Consider the following 27,309-nt stretch of genomic DNA (forward strand, 5'->3'; position numbering starts at 1 on the left):
TCGAGTTCCAATCCATTACACTATCAATACCTTATTCAAACACAAACATGTGATTTTCTCTTATCTGATCTCCAGAAGTGATAAAGGGGTTATGTGTTGGTGGCAGTGTTGAAAGCAAGTAGAGAGCACAACGGAGACAAGGTATGATGACTAAAACAGACCCAAGTCATTGACTTCCACCTCGCCAGATTCCTATTGTAGGGCTGCGGTGACCACAAAGTACTGCCTCACCTAACCTCTGTGGTACTGGCATTGAAAGAGAACAGGAGATGTTGACAGAGGTTTCACAACAGGGCAGTGTGGTATTGACTGGAGGGAAGATGGGAGAAGGATATAGGTTAGGAGGACTTTGACAGAGAGACCCTGTCTGCAATGTCAACACTACAGTTGACCCGAATGCTCTTCCTGAGGTTGAACTCTTATTGCCAATGGACTACATTCTAATTGAGTGTCAATAATATAGGTAGAGAGAGAGAGAGATACAACAGGGGGTAGTAGGGATGTGCCAGGGAGGCTATGCTACTGTTGCCTGATCCTCTCCCATGGCGTTAATAACTAGATACTTTAACCTGTTGAGTGTAGGGGGCAGTATTTTATTTATTTTTGATTTTACCAGGCAAGTCAGTTAAGAACAAATTCTTATTTTCAATGACGGCCTAGGAACAGTGGGTTAACTGCCTGTTCAGGGGCAGAACGACAGATTTGTACCATGTCAGCTCGGGGGTTTGAACTCGCAACCTTCCGGTTACTAGTCCAACGCTCTAACCACTAGGCTACTGCCGCCCCAGTATTTTGATGTTTGGATGAAAAAACGTACCCAAATGAAACTGCCTATTTCTCAGGCCCAGAATATGCATATAATTGTCAGATTAGGATAGAAAACACTCTAAAGTTTCCAAAACTGTCAAAATATTGTCTGTGTGTAACAGAACTGATATTGCAGGCATAAACCTGAGGAAAATCTAAGCAGGAAGTTCTGTTTTTCCTGAATCCTCTGTTCCATTGCATGCCTTCCCTCCATTTGAAGGGATATCAACCAGATTCCTTTCTCTGTGGCTTCCATATGGTGTGAACAGTCTTTAGACAGTTTCAGGCTTTTATTCTGAAAAATTAGCAAGACCGATCTCTTCGCGTCAGTGGATGTCTGGGTGCCGGCAGAGTTTTGCATGCGCAACAGCTTGGAGCAGACATTTTCTCTCTCTCTCTCTCTCTCTCTCCTATTGAAAAAGCTACGGTCCGGTTTAAATATTACCGATTATTTATTGTAAAAACAACCTGAGGTTGATTATAAAAAAATATTGAACATGCTTCTACAAACTTTACGGATACTATTTGAAATTTGTCTGCCCATTATGACCTGCGCAATCCTGTGGATTTCTGGACAAAATACGCCAACCAAATGGAGGTTTTTGGATATAAAAATAATCTTTATCGAACAAATGGATCATTTATTGTGTAACTGGGAGTCTCGTGAGTGCAAACATCCAAAGATCAAAGGTAAGCGATTCATTTTATTGCTTTTCTGACTTTTGTGACCAATCTACTTGGCTGCTAGCTGTTTGTAATATTTTGTGTGCTGAGAGAGATGTCCTAACATAAACGCTTGGATAGCTTTTGCTGCAAAGCTTTTTTGAAATCTGACATGCCAGGTGGATTAACAACAAGCTAGGCTGTGATTTGCTATATAGCACTTGTGATCATGAAAATTAAATATTTTTAGTCATTTAATTTGGCGCTCTGCAATTCAGCGGATGTTGACGAAAATGATCCCGCTAACAGGATGGGTGCGCCAAGAAGTTAAGGGATAGGAATGAGAAGGACTTGTTATTTAAACCAGAGGCCAGGGTGGCAGAGGATGCATTTACACAGGCAGCCCAATTCTGATCTTTTTTCCACAAATTGCTCTTTTGACCATTCACATAGTTTCATAGAAGAGCTGATCTGAATGGTCAAAGTACCAATTAGTGAAAAAAAAGATCAGAATTGGGCTGCCTGTACATAAAAAAGTTTCAGGTTACAGTGCTTATATACATGTATACAGGTTGGCAATAGATTGTTCTGTAGATCTTACTGAGTAAGCATATGGAAACAGACAACTGGTTAGGACTAGAGGTCGACCGATTATGATTTTTCAACGCCGATACCGATTATTGGAGGACCAAAAAACACAAAACCGATTAAAAATCGGCCGATTTTTTAAAATCTATTTGTAACAATGACAATACTGAATGAACACTTATTTTAACTTAATATAATACATCAATAAAATCAATTTAGCCTCAAGTAAATAATGAAACATGTTCAATTTGGTTTAAATAATGCAAAAACAAAGTGTTTGAGAAGAAAGTAAAAGTGCAATATGTGCCATGTAAGAAAGCTATCTTTTCAGTTCCTTGCTCAGAACATGAGAACATATGAAAGCTGGTGGTTCCTTAACATGAGTCTTCAATATTCCCAGGTAAGAAGTTTTAGGTTGTAGTTATTATAGGAATTAAAAGGACTATTTCCCTCTATACCATTTGTATTTCATTAACCTTTGACTATTGGATGTTCTTATAAGCACTTTAGTATTGCCAGTGGAACAGTATGGCTTCCGTCCCTCTCCTCGCCCCTACCTGGGCTCGAACAAGGAACACAACGACAACAGCCACCCTCGAAGCAGCGTTACCCCATGCAGAGCAAGGGAAACAACCACTGCAAGGCTCAGAGTGAGTGATGTTTGAAACGCTATTAGCACGCGCTAACTAGCTAGCCATTTCACTTCGGTTACACCAGCCTCATCTCGGGAGTTGATAGTCTTCAAGTCATAAACAGCGCAATGCTTGAGGCACAACAAAGAGATGCTGGCAAAACGCACTAAAGTGCTGTTTGAATTAATGTTTATGCGCCTGCTTCTGCCTACCACCGCTCAGATACTTAGATGCTCAGTCAGATTATATGCAACGCAGGAAAAGCTAGATAATGTCTAGTAATATCAACCATGTGTAGTTAACTAGTGATTATGATTGATTGTTTTTTAATAAGATAAGTTTAATGCTAGCAACTTACCTTGGCTTACTGCATTCGCGTAACAGGCAGTCTCCTTGTGGAGTGCAACGAGAGAGAGGCAGGTCGTTATATATATATGGCGGCAGTGTAGCCTAGTGGTTAGAGTGTTGGACTAGTAACCGAAAGGTTGCAAGTTCAAATCCCCTGACAAGGTACAAATCTGTCGTTCTGCCCCTGAACAGGCAGTTAACCCACTGTTCCTAGGCCGTCATTGAAAATAAGAATTTGTTCTTAACTGACTTGCCTAGTTAAATAAAGGTAAAATTTAAATAAAATATATATTTTAAAGAATAATTAATAAATAAAATATTGACAAATCTGCACCCAAAAATACAGATTTCTGATTGTTATGAAAACTTGAAATCAGCCCTAATAAAAAATTGGCCATTCTGATTAATCGGTCGACCTCTAGTTGGGACCTAGTGTGCCTTCCGGCTACTGCAGTGTCTCATACAGTCACAATGCCATCTTACTGTCTGAGTATGGGCAGAGCGAATCATATTGTTGAATTTGCATACAAATTCCATATTTGATACGGATGTCAGCCATCTGTGAAGGCTTGAGGTGTGGGTGTAGACATGAAATGCCTGCGCCTTAGCAGTGTTGGTCTGCTTGCCTTAAAACAATGACATTCTGACTATTGATTAAGCATCGACTTTATCACCTCTTGCTCAAATAAAATAAAACCAGCATAAAAAAAAACACCATTGTCAAATCAATGATATGGAAAAAGCTTCTGGTGTGCTTGTCTGGGACTACAATAAAACATGTACTGTTGGGGGTACAAGAGGACTGGAGTTGGAAACCACTGCCTTAAAACATAGGCAAAGCTTTTTCAAAACAACAGCTGGATATTTGTGTGTGAATTTAATATCTAACGCGAAATTATCCTAACCTCACCTCAAGACAATGACAAAACTACACAGAATGACGTTGCAGACAGAAGCTCCCTTTGCCATCTTGCCGAGAGGGCTCAAAGGAAGTAACAACTGAATTGTAATAATGGTAAGTGCCTCACCAAGGCATGAGTCATTGTGACAAGAGGCAGTTAACACTAGGCAGATCAAAGTCTGGAATGTTACAACAGAATCCATCATCTCCATGAGCAGTAGTGGGATCATTCCATTTTAAATACACTAACTCAAGATAGAACAGGATAATCATTTGAAACAAACTGAAAATACATACAGAATTTTCCAGATGGAACATTTTTAAAGTAACTTGAAGTAACCTGAATTGACAAAACATTTAAATTGAAGTCGCCCTCTAAGAGCTGTCTACAACAGACTTACGTAAGTGAAACGCTTACGTACAAGCCCTTAAACAACGCTTTAAGAAGTTAAGAAAAATCCTGTGCCTTCAACTCCACTGCTCTCTCCACTCAATCAACAGGAAAACAAAATGGCCTCAATGTAGCAGTTGTCAGATGGTGCTTCATCCCAACATGTTAATCTTCTGCTGTCAAACACTTCCCTGGCTACAGACAGACTACATCAGGTTCTAACATTTCACTTATAAAGCTAAACAATCAAAATAACTTATTTCATGGGTCTAGTTATCACGACAAGACATAAGCCTAAAGACATAGGAACACTTTCACTCAATACAAAGTGATAGACAGTCACAACAGCTACAGTATGTGGAGGGGATAATTCATACTGGTGACACCACCTGGTTCACGACTGTCCATCGACACTGCCAGGGACAGTGATGGAAAGGAGTGGCAAACCAAGACCAGGAGGAGAGCTCAAACCAAGCAGAGAAATCCCCTGGCCTGATAGACAGCTGATTTAGGCTGTGGTAATCTGAACAGAGACATTCAGCAGGTTTAAAGTACAGGACACCTCAACGCATCTTCTATAAGCATCTGATCACAAGATAGGCCTGTACCCCTTTGGATATAGGCCTACCTAGGCAAGGGTAGTTATTCTAAGGCTCACCTTTTTCTGTTAAGAGAACCTCTTGGGTTAGCCGGTTAGTTTCACACTCATCGGTTTCAGGCTTTTTGGATGTCCTGTCCTAGGCTCGACAGGGAATCTGACCAGATTTGGTTATGCTTGGCCCGTTTCCATTACAAAACAATCCTCTAGCAACAACAATCTCACATGGCAGGAGGCTGTGCACTTAGTGACTTGATGTTCCTGTCCTGCCATTCTTCAATTTATGAGCGGCAGGTAGCCTAGTGGTTAGAACGTTGGACTAGTAACTGAAAGATTGCAAGATCGAATCCCCGAGCTGACAAGATAAAAATCTGTTGTTCTGCCCCTGAACAAGGCAGTTAACCCACTGTTCCTAGGCAGTCATTGAAAATATGAATTTGTTCTTAACAGACTTGCCTAGTTAAATAAAGGTGAATCCAGGTGAAAGCTATGATCTCTTATTGATGTAATTTGTTAAAACCTCTTGAGGAGCCGCCCCTTTAAAAACAATTTGGGCCTAAAATGACATACCCAAATCTAACTGCCTGTAGCCCAGGACCTGAAGCAAGGATATAAGAATATTCTTCATACCATTTGAAAGGAAACACTGAAGTTTGTGGAAATGTGAAATTAATGTTGGAGAATATAACACATCGGATCTGGTAAAACATAATACAAAGAAGAAAAAAAAAACGTTTTTTTTTTGTACCATCATCTTTGAAATGCAAGAGAAAAGCCATTATGTATTATTCCAGCCCAGGGGGGATTTAGATTTTGGCCACTAGATGGCAGCAGTGTATGGGCATAATTTTAGACTGATCCAATGAACCATTGCATTTCGGTTCAAAATTTTGTAAAGACGACTGCCCAAATGTGCCTAATTGGTTTATTAACAACTTGAAGTTCATAACTGCACACTCCTTAAATCCACTTCCATCAGTGTAGATAAAGGGGATTAGACCGGTTAAATTAGGATTTTTAAGCATTGAGACAAATTGTGTATGTGTGCCCTTCAGAGGGTGAATGGGCAAGACAAAATAACAGGGGACATGAAAACTTGGCATTTGAAGTAAGAAATTGTTGGATGGGGAGACCTGGCATTGATTACTCTAAAGAAAATGTAATTGCAGAGCAGAGGACATGACAACAAAGCTTTTTAAGCTAAATATTATTGTTGATGTGGGGGACTTGCCTATGTACTGCAGACTATTCTGAGTGACCATTCCATCATATTTCAGGCATCAAACGTACAATAAAAAGTATTTGTGAGAAAACTAAAATGCACGTTGGGGTCACGTCATACCTATGTCTAATATTAACATTAATACTAAACCAAAATTAAATCGTAGCTAGTGATCTCTTGGAGGGCTGATGGTAGCTTGCTGGTTAGTATATTTGTGACTTAGGTTGTTAAAGGGTAATGGAAACACTTCAGGAAGTAGATCTAAGCAAAGAGATGTTTTCAATCCACTAATACTAAACATGTGCTTGTAACAGAAAGATCTCTATATTTAGTATTTTGATCTTGAACAATGTTTATTAGAAGTCTGGGTAGCGCCATCTTGAATTTCCATACTAACGACTGACGCCAATGCCTCGCTGATAGGAGTGAGCAAAATGTGAGTTTTAGCGTGGATACAGAAAGTGAATGCTGCCACTGGCAGGCACCTTTCCTCTACTGGACCTGAAAAATGTCTCACAACTCAGTTACTGAGATTAGGTAATCAATAAAGGTGAGAAACAATTTGTTTTTACTTTATTTTTTCAGATTGATTAGTCTGTGAAATGAAATTGATAACAAGGCGAGTAGACAAGCTATAGTAATTATCTAGCTAGCTAACTACATAAAAACAACATAATATATCAAGTTATCTGTGATAGGAATCCTAGCGAACAATAATAAGCCTGCTGGATGTTCATTGCAAGAATGTATGTAGCCTAAGCAAAACCCTTATGACAGGGGTCCCCAATTACACTTGGACAAATTGTCCCATGGCTTTGAGCGGCTGAATCCCTAACAGATATAGAATTAGACAAAAACTGAATCATTTCAAACCTAGTTAACAATGGGATATGATCACAAATGTGCCTCTATTTATGCATAGGAATACTTGGGAACAGATTTTCCAACAACAACAAAGCTGATTTCTTGGTGATTTTAGTGTTATGTCCAACAACAAAAGCATATCTATAACGACTTCTGAAATCTAACGCTGGTAGTCAGCTTTGTAACTAAACTATCCTGGTGTAGCTGGTTCATGACAGCTACTTACATGCATACATTATTTCAGTTAGGGACTATCAGATTACATTGTTATATGTTCTCAAATGAAAACCTTTGGATAATAAAATTTAACTTTGCCGCCTTGCAAGCCGATTGATAACTTGTACAATTCCCTTCCATTCATGATTCCCTTTATGTGCTACTTGGGGAAGACGAGGACAAAGAGGATGAGATTGAAATGGAGGAGCTGGAGGAAGTTAGAGCCACCACGTGGTCCCCCTCAGCTCAGCTTTTTGACTGGAAAGTAACTGAATGTACTATTAGGCAGATTATATATAAAATTTGTTTTTACATTTTTTATTTTAAATACTCACTCTGTCTGTAGGACCCTGTGATGGATGTCAGCTCTCAGACCTTTGTGAGGAGGACGACACTATAGACATGTCTCCTGTGAGCCAGGCAGTCAATAGCTGCCCCCACGGTGACAAGGATAGGCAGGGGCTGGAGAGACTGGACAACATGCTGCTGTGGCTGCAAACAGGGCTGAGGGACAATCACACCCTCACATGACACAGACATACATACCATACATAGCTACGAGCAAAGATAAATCCTAGTCTTCACGCAGTAGCTCAGGTTCTCACTGGTCTTTCCCCTTTTCTTGCAAGCTTTTAATTTGTTCCCATTCTGACTGTTCCTGTATTCAAATCAGTTTATTGGTCCATACACAGTTTAGCAGATTTTATAGCGGGCACAGCCAAATTCTCATTAGGCTATAGACTTAGTGGAATGCATGCAAGAAGAATTGAAGTTGTAAAAGCCAATTCTTATTTTTAAAATATTTTGTAATTACAGTTGAATTTTGATGACATACCTTAATGAACGTTGTATGTACAGTTGAAGTCGGAAGTTAGGTTGGAGTCATTAAAAATGATTTTTCAACCACTCCACAATTTTTTGGTTAACAAACTATAGTTTTGGCAAGTTGGTTAGGACATCTACTTTGTGCATGACAAGTCATTTTTCCAACAATTGTTTACAGACACATTATTTCATTGTATGACAATTCCAGTGGGTCAGAAGTTGACATACACTACGTTGACTGTTCCTTTAAACAGCTTGGAAAATTCCAGAAAATGTCATGGCTTTAGAAGCTTCTGATAGGCTAATTGACATCATTTGAGTCAATTGGAGGTGTACCTGTGGATGTATTTCAAGGCCTACCTTCAAACTCAGTGCCTCTTTGCTTGACATCATGGGAAAATCAAAAGAAATCAGCCAAGACTTCAGAAAAAAAATTGTAGACCTCCACAAGTCTGGCTCATCCTTGGGAGTAATTTCCAAACGTCTGGACGTACCACGTTCATCTGTACAAACAATAGTACGCAAGTATAAACACCATGGGACCACACAGCCGGCATACCGCTCAGGAAGGAGACGTGTTCTGTCTCCTAGAGATGAACATACTTTAGTGTGAAAAGTGAAAATCAATCCAAGAACAGCAGCAAAGGACCTTGTGAAGATGCTGGAGGAAACAGGTACAAAATGATCTATATCCACAGTAAAACAAGTCCTATATCGACATAACCTGAAAGGCCGCTCAGCAAGGAAGAAGCCACTGCTCCAAATCCACCATAAAAAAAGCCAGACTACGGTTTGCAACTGCACATGGGGACAAAGATCGTACTTTTTGGAGAAATGTCCTCTGGTCTGATGAAACAAAAATACAACTGTTTGGCCATAATGACCATCGTTATGTTCGGAGGAAAAAGGGGGGTGCTTGCAAGCCGAACACCACCATCCCAACCGTGAAGTGCGAGGGTGGCAGCATCATGTTGTTGGGGTGCTTTGCTGCAAGAGGGACTGGTGCACTTCACAAAATAGATGGCAACATGAGGAATTATGTGGATATGTTGAAGCAACATCTCAAGATATCAGTCAGGAAGTTAGAGCTTGGTCACAAATGAGTCTTCCAAATGGACAATGACCCCAAGCATACTTCCAAAGTTGTGAAAAAATGGCTTAAGGACAACAAAGTCAAGGTATTGGAGTGGCCCATCACAAAGCCCTGACCTCAATCCTATAGAAAATTTGTGGCAGAACTGAAAAACCATGTGCGAGCAAGGAGGCGTACAAACCTAACTCAGTTACACCAGCTCTGTCAGGGGAAATGGGCCAAAATTCACCCAACTTATTGTGGGAAGCTTGTGGAAGGCTACCCAAAACGTTTGACCCAAGTTAAACAATTTAAAGGCAATGCTACCAAGTACTAATTGAGTGTATATAAACTTCTGACCAACTGGGAATGTGATGAAAGAAATAAAAGCTGAAATAAATCACTACTATTACTCTGACATTTCACATTCTTAAAATTAAGTGGTGAGCTTAACTGACCTAAGACAGGGAATTTTTACTAGGATTAAATGTCAGGAATAGTTAAAAACTGAGTTTAAATGTATTTGGCTAAGGTGTATGTAAACTCCTGACTTCAACTGTAGGTTGTTATGATAGCATGATGTAACTTTGTTTCCAGGTGTGAATGAATTCCCCTAACCTTATTCTTTCAATAAAGTTATTTTATTCTAGTTATATTACTTGTGTATGTCTTTCCTTATCAATGTAAGACTAAATTTGTAATAGGTTTTGGTGCATATGTGTTTAATATGCTAGCCAGATAACAGAACATACCATAGTAGTACATTCCACCAGTCACTAAAACATGTGTACCTCCTTCACAGTAAAAGCTAATACCATTCTGATTTCAGATTATCAATCTTTACAAAATAAGGATGACTCAATATGCTCTAAGAGTTTATATATCTTCATTAGGCTGGGGTTCTCAAACTTTTTGTGATAGCAAATTCATCAGGGACCCCTCGTGATCAGAACATAAAAAATAAAAAAAGTGATTTGAGTTTAAGTCTACAAGGAGTTTTAGTATGACGTCTGCAGTGCATGGCTGGACGAACCAAGTCTCAGGCCCAGGGAAAGAACATTTAAAAGGCCCGCCTCTTATCAGAGAAACTTCAAGCTAAATTCCTGCAATTCTAAATATTTTGTCATGGGGCAGAGATTTTTCGTTGGTGCAGCTTTAAAGCTAATATCCTGCAATTCTACACATTTTGCCATGAGGCAGAGAGAAAACTTAGCTGTTTTAAAGCTTTTATGTGCTTTTAAGTACATACGTTTTCAGTTGAAAGTACTGTGGATACCAATATCCCTGTGAGCCTCCCAGGCCCTTGGTTCCCAGGGTTGAGAACAAACTGTAGATTAATATTACATTGTATTGTAAACTGAACAAAAAATATAAACACAACATATAAAGTGTTGGTCCCATGTTCCATGAGCTGAAATAAAACATCCAAAATGTTCAATACGCACAAAAATCGTAATTCTCTCAAATTGGGCACAAATTTGTTTACATCCCTGTTAGTTAGCATTTCTCCTTTGCCAAGATAATCCATCCACCTGACAGGTGTGGCGTATCAAGAAGCTGATTAAACAGCATGATCATTACAAAATAAAAAGGCCACTAAAATGTGCAGATTTGTCACACAACACAATGTCACAGATGTCTCAAGTTGAGGGAGCATGCAATTGGTATGCTGACTGCAGGAATGTTCACCAGAGCTGTTGCCAGAAACGTGTTAATTTCTCTACTATAAGCCGACACCAAAGTTGTTTTAGAGAATTTGACAGTACGTCCAACCAGCCTCACAACCGCAGACAATGTGTATGGTGTGTGTGCGAGCGGTTTGCTGATGTCAACGTTGTGAACAGAGTGCCCCATGGTGGCGGTGGGGCTACGGTATGGGCAAGCATACAGCACATTCAGAAAGAATTCAGACCCCTTGATGATGTTTTCCACATTTTGTTACGTTACTGCCTTATTCTAAAATTGATTTAATCCCTCTACACACAATACCACATAATGACAAAGCAAAAACAGGTTTATATATATATATATATATATATATATATACACGTATTCAGACCCTTTACTCAGTACTTTGTTGAAGCACTTTTGGCAGCAATTAGTCTCGAGTCTTCTTGGGTATGACGCTACAAGCTTGGCAGACCTGTATTTGGGGAGTTTCTCCCATTCTTCTCTGCAGATCCTCTCAAGCTCTGTCAGGTCAGATGGAGAGCATCGCTGCGTAGCTATTTTCAGGTCTCTCCAGAGATGTTCGATCCGGTTCAAGTCCGGGCTCTGGCTGGGCCACTCAAGGACATTCAAAGACTTGTCCCAAAGCCACTTTGTTGTCTTGGCTGTGTGCTTAGGGTCATTGTCCTGTTGGAAGAGTTCCTGAGCACTCTGCAGCAGGTTTTCATCAAGGATCTCTACGTACTTTGCGCCGTTCATCTTTCCCTCGATCCTGACTCGTCTCCCAGTCCCTGCCGCTGAGAAACATCAACACAGCATGATCCGGCCATCACCACGCTTCACCGTAGGGAAGGTTTTCTCCAGGTGTGACGCTTGGCATTCAGGCCAAAGAGTTCCATCTTGGTTTCATCAGACCAAAGAATCTAGATCTGTGCCTCGACACAATCCTGTCTCTGAGCTCTAAGGACAATTCCTTTGACCTCATGGCTTGGTTTTTGCTCTGACATGCAGTCAACTGTGGAATCTTATATAGACAGGTGTGCACCTTTCTAAATCCCATCAAGTGAATTTACCACAGGTGGACTCCAATCAAGATGTAGAAACATCAAGGATGATCAACGAAAACAGGATGCACCTGAGCTCAATTTTGAGTCTCATAGCAAATGGTCTGAATACTTATGTAGAGACGGTATCCATTTTTTATTTAATACATTTGCAAAAATGTATAAAACTCATTTTAGTTGTCATTATGGGATAGTGTGTAGATTGACATGTATTTTTTATTAATTTAATCAATTTTAGAATAAGGCTGTAACATAAAATGTTGAAAAAGACAAGGGGTCTGAATACTTCCCGAATGCACAGTAAGTTATACAATGAACGCAATTGCATTTTATCGATGGCAATTTCAATGCACAATGATATCATGACAAGATCCTGAGGCCCATTGTTGTGCCATTCATCCACCGCCATCACCTTATGTTGCATGATAATACACAGCGCCATGTAGCAAGGATCTCTACACAATTCCTGGAAGCTGAAAATGTCCCAGTTCTTTCACGGCCTGTATGCTCAGACATTTCACCCGTTGAGCATGTTTGGGATCCTCTGGATTGAAGTGAATGACAGCGTCTTCCAGTTCACACCAATATCCAGCAACTTCGCACAGCCATTGAAGAGGAATGGGACAACATTCCACAATCAACAGCCTGATTATGCAAAGGAGATGTGTCACACCAGATATTGACTGGTTCCCTGATATTTTTATTTAAGGTATCTGTGACCAACAGATGCATGTGTATTCCCAGTCATGTCAAATCCATAGATTAGGGCCTAATGAATTTAAAATTGACTGATTTCCTAATATGATCTGTAAACTCAGTAAAATCTTTTTAATTGTTGCATTTAGATTTTTGTTCAGTATACTGCACATGTTAAACTTATTCCACTGATAGCTTGGCCAAAAGTTGTTTAATCTCTTAGTAATATTCATTTTTAAAAAAGGTTATAGATTTTTCAAATCTGGCTGCGGACCCCGTGCACTACCTCGGATACCACTTTGACAACACCTGCATTAGAAAGTTGTGTATTTAGGAGTTGTTTGGCGTATAAGACACATTTTCACAGGTGTTTTTTCTTGACTGATTACCATTTGATTGATGTGGTGCTATTGTCAGTGCGTGACATGGGCCGGAGTGTTGTACGGGCCCTTTTTTGGGGGGAATTGCGTACCGGTTCCTCTTTAAAAACAAACAAACAGTAGCCTATCGCCGGCTACAGATGCAAAAAAAGGTTGATCAAAACGGAATTACGGCAGGATCTACATTGAATAGCAATGGAGAGTGGGAATGAATTTTCCAATTCTGCTTTTATCAAGTTTATTTGCCACTAGTCTGTGAATCTGTGCATGACAGTAGGCTGTTTGAGATTGCGCAGATTGAAAATGCCAGTATGTATGTGCATGATGCGCTGTTACAAACCTCATTTGATAACTTGGAAGGCCATGAAGTCATGGAGTCATGAAGGCACACTTAAATATTATCAATCACTTAAAAATCTACAGTATCAGCCATTTTCAGAAACACCCTTCCAGTGTCTGTGTGCTGCATGTGTGCCAGTGCCCGATAATATTTCAGCAGCAGATATAAAATAATGACAGGCTAACTATATAGCCAATTTAAAATATAACTTAGAGCAGTTCTTGCTAGTTAACCATAGTTAAGCATTAATGGAGCCTTTCTACAAGCACTGAAACTTTGGAAAGATTGGATTTCCCTATTAAACTTTGCTCTGAAGTAGCCTACCTTATTCATTTGATCCCTGATTTAGTAATATAATAAAATACAAAAGTATTTGGTTGTAAAGTTGCCTGCACAACCAGGAGCTCCCCAGATGGAGGGTTGACCACATGTTAACAACCTGTAATTAACGGTAAAGTTCTACTTTGTGGGGGGTTAAGTGCCTTGATCAAGGGCACAACGGCAGGTCTACATGGGATCAGACACAGCAGCCTTCCAGTGTCAATAATCTTAACTTTTTCTATGTAGGCTATAATAAGTCATGAAAATGTGGTCAAAATTCATAGAGAAGTCATGGAAAATGTGTATAAACCCCAAAACACCTAAAACCCTAAACAGTGAATAATCAGAGGTCTCTATAGCATAATGTAATTTGTGAATTTCGGTGAACATAGTCTAATGGACGGACTTGGAAAGATGAAAGCTCCTGCACTGTCATCATTTGAAAGGGCCGTTTCTCAACATGTATCATGTTTTCATATAAGGTTTGACACCAGCAAATTATGTTCATTAATGTACGCAGAGGTCATGGTCTCAGTAAATTCAGGAATTCCAAAACTCTCCTAGCGATGATGCAACAATGCCAATATGGCGATTTACAGTTAGCTGGTGTTCTAAAGCCAAACGTTAGTGTTTCAATTCCCCTTTAAGTTAGCAAGCTAACTAGCAAAAGCTGCTTTTCCAAGCTTGCCAACGTTTGCTAGCTAGCATACAATTATTGGCAATGGTTTAAATGAAAACAATGAACATCTTTAGCAAGACGTTTTGCCAAATTCATAACCACCACACAGCCTGTGAATGTGTCTACAGAACAATGCAATTATTTAGTCAAACAAACAGCAAAAAATACATGTACACATAATTAGGAAATGTAAGCTAGCATGCTAACGATGTTAGCTAAACTGGCTTGCAAATGTTGTGCACCTACCAGGTCAAATCCAACAGGAACGGAGAGCAAAAACCATCAATTCTCGTTTTGAGTCTTTAATTAACGTCTTAACGGACGACAAATTTGATCAAAATTAAACAGATATTAGCAAACCAACAATGTCGAAAACACAGCTAGCTATTTGAAAACAATTCGGTTCCTGTTTGTTAAAATTCAGATGCCGTTCGCAGCTCACACCCACAAGAAATGAAGCTGCCAAATGTTATCCCCGCCTCTCCCATCGAACAGGTTTGTATTCATAAGGCATCAAACGATTTTGTTTTACTAAAACAGGAAGGGACTACATGAACTTGTCCAATAATAACAGCTTGTTTTCGTTTTATAGTGCACATTTTATTTAACGTTTTTCTACGTTGTGCTCTAATGAATATTACCCAGATGCACCACCAGACAACCAAATTGAAAACTTCCTCATTCATCCACTTCGCATCTCACATTAGCAGCAGGCAAACACCACCATCTGAATGTCAGATACACTAACAGCATTGCAGCCGACTCAAATGCAGAATATATCATATCTAGCTATATTTTGGCATTACACATTTTGAAGAGACAGTCACAGTTTAGACAATCTGAATGTTTACCAGGTGTTTTTCAGGTAAATGTACATACAGTAATGCTGCCTACAAAAAAATAATTGACCATATGAATAAATATGCAAGTGTCAAATTGTCTATACATACAATTGCACTCGTTCACATATCATTTTTAACAAATTAAATTATATGGCCTGAAAATAATATTTACAACATATAACTAGCTACTGCTTGAAAATGCACTGGTCACGGCGGGTTAAAAGGTTTTACTTTTCAGACTGTCCCAACCTGAATATATTTGATCAATAGATTCGACATGATTACAAACCAAAGATTACTTTATTTGATACAGACTGTGTATCTTGGATTTGAAATGTAATAATTTGGGACTGTCCACAATGATCAGATAGAAAGAGTTATTGCGCCATCTACTGGGGAAAATACTAGATAGTTTTTGCTGTTGTTGCCCTGCTCAATAAAACAACCATAATCTCAATGCATTCTTCATCAGTGTCCCTACCATATTTAAATCGCAAACTTGTTCCATTGTTTATTTATTATTTGAGATTGGTAGCCACACAATTCAATTTTCGAAAACAGTGTTTGTGATGCAGACATCTCTGCATTTCTAGAAAGGCAAATGCAAAGTTGCAGTGTGATATAATCGCGTGTGCTGTCTGTGTGTTGGGTCCTGTCTGAGGTACACTGAAAATAAGGAAATACTAATTGTTTCTAATCTGTGTAGTGTCTTTGTTGCCTGCCAGAGGGTTGGCTCAGTGACCAGTTCATTAAGTACCACAGCACCATCTAGCGATAACAAATGGACTGATGTTTTGATATTTAGGCTGTGTGAAAGCTCAGACGTGTGGAGTGAAAATACAACGTTGATTTAGCAACTAACATACAATATCAAGGAAACAATAAAAGGGATGTTTTAGACAGTGCTTTTGAAATGTTTTATATAGCTGTGCTTGTTGACATACACTCCTTAGAATGTTTTTAATGTGTGCTTGGTGGGTCAGTCCAAACAGATACTCCTAAATTCTCTTACCGAATGAACATTTAAATAGCAAAACAACAAAAACTCAATAATACAATACATTACACTAGAAAGTCTGAGATGAATTCATTCTCACTAACATAGGCTATTGGTCTATTTACAAAATGTTTATTGATATATGTATCTATAAAATGAGGATGCACCTTCTTTGAAGAAAATGTATATTGAGCATTCTGTTTGGTGAAATAAAAATGTATCTGTCATTGTAACAATGTATATCAATGGTTTACAAAATAACCACACCTTCCTGAAGGTTATCATTCAGAAAGATATTGGATAATATCATGAAAATGCTTTCTAATCAACCACGTGTTAAGTAACAATTTCATGATTCAATGTCTTGACTCTTATGATGTACAATTAGATATATCTTGATAAGATTACTTTTCCATAAGAGTTTCTTCTACAATGGAACATATTGATGAACTCCAGTCTTTGTAAAATACAGTAGAAGAACACTGAAGACATCAGGAAAATGATACAAAATACGACAAATGGACAATTTATTATACAATAGCTGTTTACAATAGTTCCTACCAGGTACAGAAAATATATGTCTTACAAGATCTAAATGAACAGGCTGACTTTACATACCCCTCATAATAACCTACAACTGATGTATTGCATAATGGAAAGGGAATGGCACCAAGGACATCTAAAATTACATTGACCTTGTCATCTGAATGTGTTTCTTTCTCTTCTACACTATTCTCTTTGAATGGACTCAAATGTACAAAATGAATGATATACATAGAGTTGTTTTTAAATAATTATCTTCATCACATTCGCTAGACACGTATACAGTGTGCTATGTTTGACACTTCTGGAGTGCACAGCAAGATACAGCAGGATTACTCCCAGTTGGTACAATAACAAGAACCCTATGTTCCTTTCATCTTACAAGACATCCACATACTGTAGTCACCAGAATAAACAAATGGTTCAAGGACATACAAAACATCTCCTATTCGAAAGAAAAACACATTGGGCCAGATTAATGAAGGACCTCTTTCACAGCATTTCCTCCTGTATCATCTTCCACAGCCTTGAACGTTGGCATTGTAGAAATATGACCATTATTACAGTTGAAATGACTTAAGTGAGTAACAATAATTAGCCTGATGGCCAACTTAAACGGCACCAGAAAACTAGACATCACTGCTTGATAAATCTCACTCCAAGACCAAGTACTGATTGCTGGGAGATAATGTCTTGTTCTTCACAAAAACAGTCTTGTTTTTTTCCCACTTGTTCCCTTTGTATACATAATCTATATGTTAAGCTTCATACACCCTACAAAGGAGACAAGAAAAAAAGTGTTAAATACAGCCAAATATCATACAAAATTACATAGCTATATAGATTCCTATAACCAAACTTTCAATAGCACTATAATACACTATAGTTCGTATTATGAACAATAGGTGCCAGTTCTGTTCCTATAAAGCAGTGTGTAACATAACCGTCGGCAAAATGCTAAATGTGTTTCTACTGCAGTACAGATGTAGGATCTTAATTTGAGCCAGTTTGCTACAGCAGGAAAATGATCCTGCAGCAACAGGAAATGTGAATTATTATGTAGATTATAATTAATGATGAAAACTTCAGAAGCCTTATTAAATCTCAAATACACTACAAGTTTTACATTTCCTGCCTTGTAGTAAAGTTCTCCTGCAACAGGGTGATTAAAATAAGATCATATATCTGTATGCAACAGCAGTACTCTTACAACTTTAGTTCATGGAGTGGGATGATCTCTCACCTATGCTTATCCTTCCAGATCCGGAACCACTTGACCAGGTTTTTGGTGCTTTGCAGTTTGGGGTGCAGACAGTACTCCTGCCCCTTGAAGCGTGACACATTCTCCATGGTGACACTGACAAACAAAGAAGCGAGGAAAAGTGTAAGAGAAAATAGCTAATCCACCTTACTGCTTTAGAATCATAAGCGATGTTGGTTAATGTTAGCTGCAAAGTAATTATAACAACCCAAGCAATGTGGTAAGAATACTGCAATAACGTTAATACATTCTATCTCTGACATCTTAAATGTAAACACTCATGGAGGGGTTCTATGAACAGGCTTTAGAAACAGCACTGGGTGGGCAGGCCTATACATTATCTCTGAGCATGGCCAGATGAACCCATTGACATTCAGAGCAGCAGTTAGAGATACTAGTCTGTCTTTATGGCATATTTCGGCCGGTCATGACATGTGCTGTGTGTTGTGCCCAGAGCTATGCAGGGGCTTCTCAAATCAATCTCTTATTAGTGTGTCTGCTTCTTAGTGAAGGATTCACCTGCCCAGCCAAAAGAGGTCTTGGTTAATTTGGTTAACTCCTAAATTGGAGTTGGAAGCGCTGCTGTGACAGTTTGGGTGCCCCACCCCCCCAGAATGTTAAATTCTGAGATGTGACCCAATGCCAGCCAACAAAGGAGAGAAGACGCACTCTTTCTGGAGCCTGCTGAGTCTCAATTTACACTGAGGTCAGTGGCCCCAACATCTTATGCAAGCAGGCCTGCTTTAACTGGTTGGCATTAATCTGCCTGAATATGAAGTTTATCACATTGACCCCAGGACAGCAGTAAATAAAGCAGTAAATAGCAGTTTAATAGTCCAAGGGCCAACACAACTCTTTGTTGGACGGACTCTAAAGTCTTAAGATCATATTGAGAGCAATGTACTGTACTCCATAGCAATGTACTGTACTCCAAAACAAACAACATTTGTTTTCAAGGTATTGCTATGCTGTTGATGGGAACACATTTCTGTGTGATACCTCAAGTGAACAGCAGATGGCGAAAGAGTATGTGACCTTTTACAAAAGTAAGGTCTGCTTCCACCGAAAATGACTCAAATGTAAGATCAGTGTCTATTTGACAATGGGGTCTGATGCATGCAGTAGTATAGGGCAATACAATTCCCTTTGGAACCCTCAAAAAGAGGTAAACAGTCACTCTTATCTGGAGAGGGAAAGTCCCTATTGGATGCCAAGGCCACTCACACTGACAACAGTAGCTGTCTGTGCTGTGGTCCAGTTGAGCAAGCAATGCTTTAAAAGTAATAGATCAAATGATAGGGAGTAATAGGCGACTGGATGGTGCATGTGGACAAAGACCATAATTTACTGTCTAATTTAAGCTAATAGGCTTTCTCAAGAATGTCTAGATTGAGGAGTTATCAGATTCCATTCCAGAGCAATATATTTATAGGTCAATCAGCTGCTTTGATACAGTAGGAGATTAGAACATCAGAGTGACTATTTAGACAAGACACTGCATTTGGCAAACAAACAGAATAGCACACAATGACATCTCTGAAACAAACAGAACATCGGATTGACAATGGCAATGCAGAAAGAGAGAGAGAGCAAGAGAGAAAAATGATTCAAAGAAAGACTCACAATATCATCTTCTCTTGGCAGAAAGGATGTTTGGGTTTAATCTCCAGCTTTTGCACATCCTTGTAGCGAATCTTTGGCCCTTTTCTTGTGCACCTGCACTTGTAGGCTGTGAAGAAAACAGATGTATTTTATAAAAGCTTTCAAATAAACACTTTGGTGTGAACGTTTTCAGCCATCTATAGACTAACTCTCTGGTATGATTTCCTGACTTCACACAGATTGCCAGGTGCAGCATAGGCCTAGTACTCACTAAACCTGTATGGAATAAAACAAAGAGAATGATTTAAGAGGGCTCAGTAACGGCAGTGTAAAACAGAAAAAGTAATTATTATCTCCACTGTAAATCAAGGCGCGCTGTTTCCCGCGCATGCATGTGGCCAGGCTCGTGCTCACTATGGAACTTGTGACCCACATCTTCAAGGCGACCTCATCAACCATCTCCAATTCCTCAATGCATTACAATTCTCATCATCAACCACGATAACTGACCAAGACTAATCAGAATAAACGATTGCAGTCAGAGTGCAGTATGACTGCAGTACACTGTAGTATAACTTCAGTATGCTACAAATACTTGTCCAAAATATGAGGTAATTTTGCAGTGTAACTACAGTTACAGTGCAGTATCACTGCAGTTCAACTGCGTACACTGCAGTTATTCTTCAATTACTGCATCCAAAATACAACAGTTGAGTGCAGTTACTGCACTTTTACTGCAGTTACAAAACTGTAATATGTTTTGTTAGGTGAAGACCAGCACCGGCTAACACCCTGAATTGGATAAATGTAAAACTATGAAGAATAAAATTGATACAAAGTAACCTGGCTACAGACTGTGGGTGAGTGGTGAACACAACAAACGAACAAAGCCAAAATTTTACAAAACAACCCAAGAAGTACAACAAGGTAATAACTCAATGGTTATAAACAACAATAGCCTACTGTTGCCAAAAGTGAGCAAGCAGATTTGGAGATGGTAAATTAATGACAATGGTAAAACATTACAGGTGCAATTTGGCTGCCAAACCAACCAATTGTTTTAAAAAACTCATTACCATCAGTTTAACATGTAAAATGCTTAAAACACGTTTTTCATTACTCAAATAGCAATAGATAATTACCTTCTGCTTGGAGGGAATATAAAGCAATAATTAACAAAAGCAACGCTGCTGTTGTACAACGATGCATCTTGTCTGCTGATGATGAACCTCAGATTCGGACCTCCCGACTGGTTTCGCTTAGTAAAAATCACTCAAACAACACTTTCCTTGTATTCGCTCCTTAACTTTAGAGATGACAGGAGGACCAGTATTTGATCTCTATTCTTCCGAATACTCTCGAGTTTTGACGAACTCCTTAAATCCCGAGCGCTCAGATCAGATGAAATGTAATCCGCATTTGACGGCACTCGCGTTTCTTGCCTTTTATCCCTACATGTTGTTGAGCAGCAGCTTTTAAAAACCAGCTCTGTCCCATCTCATTAATATGCACAGCCAGCCAACGAATCAAACACTTGAAAAAGAGAAATGGAATACATAAAAGAGAAGTGGAATACATAAAAGAGAGTGGAATAGTTATGAAAAAACACTAAAGAAGGAGAGGAAAATGGAAAGTTTAGAATTAGATTAGCCTACTAATTATATATTTGATTGAAGCATTATGCTGATTTTCAAAGTTGCCTGGGACAGCTAGAGCAACTTTCCACAAACTATTCTAACAGTGTAGGATCATTTGTGCATGGCCCACACTGCCTCTCCATTCCAAATATGTATTTTCAGGCTGATTGAATCTACTGACACATGTTTCTAAGGCAAACATGTCATATAATCACAGTAGTGGTGAAATAGTACTTTGGTGCCGTCTCAAGACTTTTCCAGCAATTTAGAGACGTCAAAGACGTTCCAAAGGGATTATCCTGTTTAAATTCCTGAGAAAGATTGAAACACTGACACATCTGGAAGTAATTAGATGATCATTAATAGAGGGACATACAGTATAATTGCAATTGATGAGAAAACATTTGTACTCAATTAATTGTCCCCATTCCTTGATCATATACCATAGAACAACAGAGTGCTATTTTATTTGAAAATGTATCAAAACCAAATAAAAGTTCAAAATAGCAATTTATAGTCAGCCAACTGAAGTCATGCTTCTTATAACATCCTATTGGAAAGTGATTGACTGTAGACGTGTTGGCATATTGTGTCTTCGTCATAATAAAACAGTTATTTGGAACATCTGTGGATAAACAATGTTAATAGGGGTACATGGGAATACATGTACCCATTGTTTCTTTGCAGATTACCATGCAGAGTTGTTCCTTGTAAAAGATAGCCCTGAGAAAAACCTTTTGACCCTCCCATTTGTGCTACAATAATTTGGTGAACAGAAAGCCTTCACCAGAATATACCCTTCTTTTCCTGGCTTGGATTTTCAGCCAATCCTCTTAACCCATCTGTCATCACTCACTCATACCAGCCTCCATGAAATGTCTCTTTCTGCAGCCTCTCAGAAGCTGTGTGGAAAAATGAAAAGTGAGCTAATTAAATTTGAAGCTAAGCACAAGTCATTCTTTGCAATCCAACTGTAACATTTGCCCTGTTTGACTTGAAGCTATTCACAACGAGAAGAGATTGATGAAGCTGGATTCCAGTCAATTGGATCAGTGCAAATCAATGATAGTTTATGTTTGTTGACCTGGTTTATACATACCCACAAAAGACAGTGATACCTTCTTCATCCATTCAGGATCCATCCAGTTCAAGCATTGGAAACATTTAATGCTATCCAAAAAGTGTACAATTGAATAACAAAGTTTAACATTCAGCAGATCATCAGTTGAGCACTTTAGTTCATTTAACCTGAAGTATTTATATTTTAAAAAATAGCTGTGCTTACGTTTATGGGTTAGACAACGTGCACAACTGTTTATGAAATGATAAACTCCCCATCTCTTAGGAGCACACCTGTACTGTGTCTGTGTGCTTTTAGTTCCCTTGACAATGGTCTATCACAGAACTACTTCACAGCCCAAAGTAAACTTTATCCCTAAGTCAAACATTGTATTCTATTCTTTGTCTTCCACTGGATGCGATAATGTCACTGATGGAGGGGCCCTGCCAGAGTTGGTGGAAATGCAGCCTTTTTTCTGACAAAAGATGGTCTTGCTATGAAACCCAAACAGATCAGCTAAGCTACGTTTCAACTCTCTGGGTTCTCAGTAGCAAATGGCACCATATTCCCTACATTTTCCCTCCCATATTCCATACAGAGCCCTATGGTCCCCGGTCAAAATAGGGCTTTGGGAAAGTAGTGCACTATATACGGAATAGGATACCATTTGGGACGCATACAGAGTGGGATGGGGAGATGGGTCTCTCCAAACATTAGTTGTTCCAGTGAAGGCGATGATTAATCAAGTCCACACAGTCCATCTCCGCCAAAGACGCCTGTTTGCTGACCGCAAAAATGACATTGATTCACGTTCACCTTTCAGGGTGCTGCTGGGACACCGCCAAGGCCTACATGTGTGCATTCATATGTGCCTGTGACCTTCTGAGTCATTTTGAGGAAACCCAACCAACTCCTGAAAAGGAGCGCTGCTTTCTGATCCTCATCATGTCTGATGCTGGTGATGGACCTTCACTTATATATAGTGTCTGAATCCTGCCGGTCCAATGTCTTTAACAACATTGAGTTGATATATGTATGTGACATATGCTGGCTCACTCCCAGGGACGACTTCAAATCAAATCACATTTTATTAGTCACATGCGCCGAATACAGCAGGTGTAGACCTTACAGTGAAATGCTTACTTACAATCCCCTAACCGACAATGCAGTACAAATAAGAATAAGACATAAAAGTAACAAGTAATTCAAGAGCAGCAGTAAAATAACATTAGCGAGACTATATACAGGGGGGTACAGGTACAGAGTCAATGTGCGGGGGCACCGGTTAGTCAAGGTAATTTAGGTAATATGTACACGTAGGTAGTTATTAAAGTGATTATGCATAGATGATAACAACAGAGAGTAGCAGCAGTGTAAGGGGGGGGGGGGGTGCAAATAGTCTATGTAGCCATTTGATTAGATGTCCGCGATGGCTGTTAGCTTACATAGGAATTTATAAGGTCCACTAGGTGTGCAGTATGACTGGGAGATATGAGTGAAATCAACAGCAGGGCTGTGCCACTGTTGACGTTGTCAGGCGAATAAAGACCTTGGCATCCTAATTTGCCTGAGCCTGGGGGGGCCATAGATCATCATGTCTACCTCCCAAATGGCACCCTATTCCATTCATAGTGCACTACTTTTTGACCAGGGCCCATAGGGCTAAAGAGGGGATGATTGTCTGTTTAAATAGAACACAACCCAGTATTATAATCTACATTACATTATATTACGACAGGATACAATTCAATTTTTTTTTTATGGTCCACAAATTGTTTTAATCCCATTTTGATTATATATAGGGATGTTTTTACTTATTGAGTTACATGAATAATTCACATCAAACTCAATCAAGCCATTACAAGCTCTAGTGGATACTTGAGTGAATCACTGTCAGTCTGAGAAACTGAACTGAAGGTAGGAACTGCCATATTTGAAATGACAGGCAGCTGTTGAAAGTTAATTGAAAGTTAACTGTTGGTGCCAGATTCTCTCCACGTTTCACCACGTGGGTCATCCTACTACCAGAGAAAATAAATTATTTCAGAAACGCGTTGAAGAACTCTCAACATTGAGCAGACAATTTTTTTTATTGACGATAGAAAAAGCATTCTTTGTATTCAAGTGTCTATCAACTGTCCAACAAGAGTGTGCGCAACAATCTCAAAGATACAGTTTCTTAATATTAAAATCCTGGAAATAACCTTTATTAACCTGAAACAGTTTGAGCAGTATATAGATTTCTCGTGAGCATATAGAGTGACTGGCTATCGGAACCAGGTCAGGGAACAGTGGAAAGAACTAAACCAGACCACAATGTCCTTTGTATATGATTTGTACCGCCACATAAATAGTTATCTAATAAACTCTCTCAACTCTCTAACAAAACTGTTTATCTAAGACAGGACCATTTAAAATGATTTGAACCAAATGCTCCCACATCTCATTCAACACACAAACAGAAGGAGGCATTAGCACATGCCAGGAACCTGCAGCAGTGTTGATCTGTTCCATGCTTCAGTACATGTTGTGCCTTATGCCTCAGCAGATTTACATACATAATTCTCATCATCAAAATGTCTGGTTTTTGGTGAGTCATGTGAAGGACACTCACAGACAAGGTTATGTAAGTTATAGCTTTAGCCGCTGCTGGTGGAAGCAGCGCATTTTAGCCAAGGATTTGTACTATTTTGAGGTATTTCACAGAGAGGGCAGGTTTGTTGTTGATGTTATATAAGTTACCTTGATTATATAAAAGGCACTTCTAAAAACTAACAGTGCAGTCCACATTTATCAGCTGACATTTGACATTTGAAATGCATCAAATGTATACTTCCTGGATGTCTGTGGTCACTGTTTACTTGAATTACATAAACTTCAAAATAAAGTTCACGAAGCAACTGATGTGCTTTTTTTATTAGATCTTTCCAGAACCATAGTCAGAGTCAGTCAGAGTGGCTTGGGGTGAAAAGACAAGTTTTCATCAGGCTCCAGATTTGCTCATATAAGTAAAGGAATCCAGGGCTGTACCAGGCTGTCAACAGACCCAGCTGGATAGTGATAACAGTTTCAGACAGCAGGAAGAACATTCTGTACTATGTGCATACTGCATAGGGGAACATACAGTATGGAACATCTCTCTGGTATTTTCATAGGGATTTGGCCTTATCTCTTAGGATACTTAGGATCTCTTTATACCTTCTACTGGTGTTTGGGGATTTCATTCTGTGATGCATTCCAGAATCATGTCGCTGAGAGCACTCCCTTTGGTCCTCTACTATATAAGAAACACCAGTAAGCCAGTAAGTTATTTGTGCTAGGAAGATCCTCCAAAACACATTCAGCTGATTAATGGTGAACCTTTTCTCACAGGATCCATATTTCCTTGTTTTTTCTGAACATGATTAATCTGTAAGTGTCTGTGTCGGTCGAGAGAGAGATGGTTTATTTGAATGTTGTATTGTGGGATTGATGTAATCTAGTGGTGCGATAAACCCATCTGCATCGAAAACCTGATGTCCAAACAGAGAGCTCTGGGCTCGTCAAAAAAGATGAAGGGAACAGAGTAATTGTAGGAGCGGAGAACACAGGCGAACACTCCTGGCCAATGGGATAGAAGGACTGGGGGAATGGAGGCAGGGTGTCTGATTCTCTGTGGGAGAATGCTAAACTGGAGTGCAGCCCAACAATAATCCACATTGCATGAGATTAGTGTGGGTGGATTGTGGGAAAATAAAGCCCTGCAGGTTTTAGCTGTCACTGAGGTTGCTAGGCAAGAACCAGCACATTATCCCACCACAATGTAAATAAACAGCAGTAAAATAAGCTGATTAGCCCCACAAGGCCCAATGCAACCCACCATTATCTCCACACCACTGATGCTTTTCAGGCTGTCTCAAATGACACCCCATAGAGCTCTGGTCAAAGGTAGAGCACCAAATAAGGAATAGGGTTTCATTTGGGACGCAACCTCAGTCTGCAATAGGATTTCTGCACCCCTGTCCAAACAACATCTAGCTATCACTCCCCTCACTCAATAAGCCCCATGTGTAGTCTATCTGTCTGTATCTTCTCTGGCACAGAGTATGCTTTTTAACAATTTAGTACAGAGTAATTTTGGAGCTATTATTTCAATCGGGTGAATCACTTATATTGGGTGTTCATCAAATAATAAACCATTAAAAGAGCAGCTGTGTCAATGTGTCTGAGGGATGATTCATTTGTCAGAATACGAAAATTGATGAATAATACTCAGAAACGATTTGCTTTGACATGATGAGGCTTCATAGATAAATAGGGAAGAGTATTTGTGAAGAGATATCAACTGATTGATATTGGAACTGGTATGTTTACAGCATCATGTGATGTGATTAAGATAGAGTGTTTCACATAATTCACCAAATTCAACCTATTAGCATTTAGGCAGTCCCATGTCTGACAACATAAGTGTAGTATAATTACAGGACATTTTTCTAAAAACAGCTTACAGTGCCATCACATCTCTTATTGGTTTAACCTAAAACAATAGTTTCAGCTAGTCTGCGTAGTGTGTCCTCTGTGACATTGACAGAGAAATTGGAGCGCTTTAATCCAGCCAATCTGAAGTATTTGTAAGAACAGCAGGCCTGGGGGTAGTAAGTGCTACCTTCAAGTTGATAAAAGGCCCCACCTGAGACATAATATGTACATCCACACAAATCCCTGTTATAACAACTGTCTGAAAAGTATTTGCACAGATACGTCTCTCCGCACAGAGCGCTGAGTCATAATCAGGATTTATGTGTTATTGGTGGGTAGTGGCAGGTTGTGCACTCTGTTGTGCATACTGTTTACTGTGAATACGACATGGCTCATTGAGCTAAAGCCGGGCTAAAGACATCTATCCCCAAAGTGTTTAATTGTTACAGTGACATGTAAAGGGATATCCCAGAGATGTCTCACTACTTACATCCGTCAGGATATACATCTGAAAGAAGTTCAGGCCATTCTAAGGAGATCCTCAAGCCATTCTAAAGAGATGCTCAGGGCATTCTAAAGAGATGCTCAGGGCATTCTAAAGAGATGCTCAAGCCATTTTAAAGAGATGCTCAGG

At 39.3% G+C, this 27,309-nt stretch overlaps 2 protein-coding genes across 10 annotated transcripts in view; both read right to left on the reverse strand.

Annotated features, from left to right (window-relative positions):
* The window catches only part of LOC109905056 (protein FAM13B-like), a 67,233-nt gene extending 52,481 nt beyond the window's left edge, over positions 1-14,752 (reverse strand). For 3 of the 9 annotated variants that reach the window (XM_031789871.1, XM_020502200.2, XM_031789874.1), the window contains exon 1: positions 14,522-14,747. The gene's annotated coding sequence lies outside the window, so the exon portion shown is untranslated. Of the gene's footprint in view, positions 1-7,565; positions 8,055-14,521 lie in introns of those variants that run through there. The other 6 variants (XM_031789876.1, XM_031789872.1, XM_031789875.1 and 3 more) reach the window with 6 other exon arrangements.
* Positions 14,753-16,230: 1,478 nt separating this feature from the next.
* LOC109905057 (C-X-C motif chemokine 14-like) lies at positions 16,231-21,275 on the reverse strand. The gene is made up of 4 exons (XM_020502205.2): positions 20,663-21,275; positions 19,542-19,647; positions 17,901-18,014; positions 16,231-17,431 (listed from the first exon to the last, which is right to left on the reverse strand). The coding sequence occupies exons 1-4, from the start codon at positions 20,727-20,729 to the stop codon at positions 17,416-17,418; spliced, it is 303 nt and encodes a 100-aa protein (XP_020357794.1). The 5' UTR covers positions 20,730-21,275; the 3' UTR covers positions 16,231-17,415.
* Between the last annotated feature and the right edge of the window lie 6,034 nt (positions 21,276-27,309).

The sequence above is a fragment of the Oncorhynchus kisutch genome, linkage group LG15 (assembly GCF_002021735.2).
Source record: "Oncorhynchus kisutch isolate 150728-3 linkage group LG15, Okis_V2, whole genome shotgun sequence".
NCBI classification, from domain to species: domain Eukaryota; kingdom Metazoa; phylum Chordata; class Actinopteri; order Salmoniformes; family Salmonidae; genus Oncorhynchus; species Oncorhynchus kisutch.

What these genes read in the sequence shown, in the direction of transcription:
- LOC109905057 (XM_020502205.2), bottom strand. Translation starts at nt 20,729, where the DNA reads ATGCATCGTTGTACAACAGCAGCGTTGCTTTTGTTAATTATTGCTTTA. An exon ending in ATATTCCCTCCAAGCAGAAG is followed by an intron (nt 19,648 to 20,662) that starts GTAATTATCTAT and finishes TTTTCTTCACAG; the next exon opens with CCTACAAGTGCAGGTGCACA. An exon ending in TGCCAAGAGAAGATGATATT is followed by an intron (nt 18,015 to 19,541) that starts GTGAGTCTTTCT and finishes TTTGTTTGTCAG; the next exon opens with TGTCACCATGGAGAATGTGT.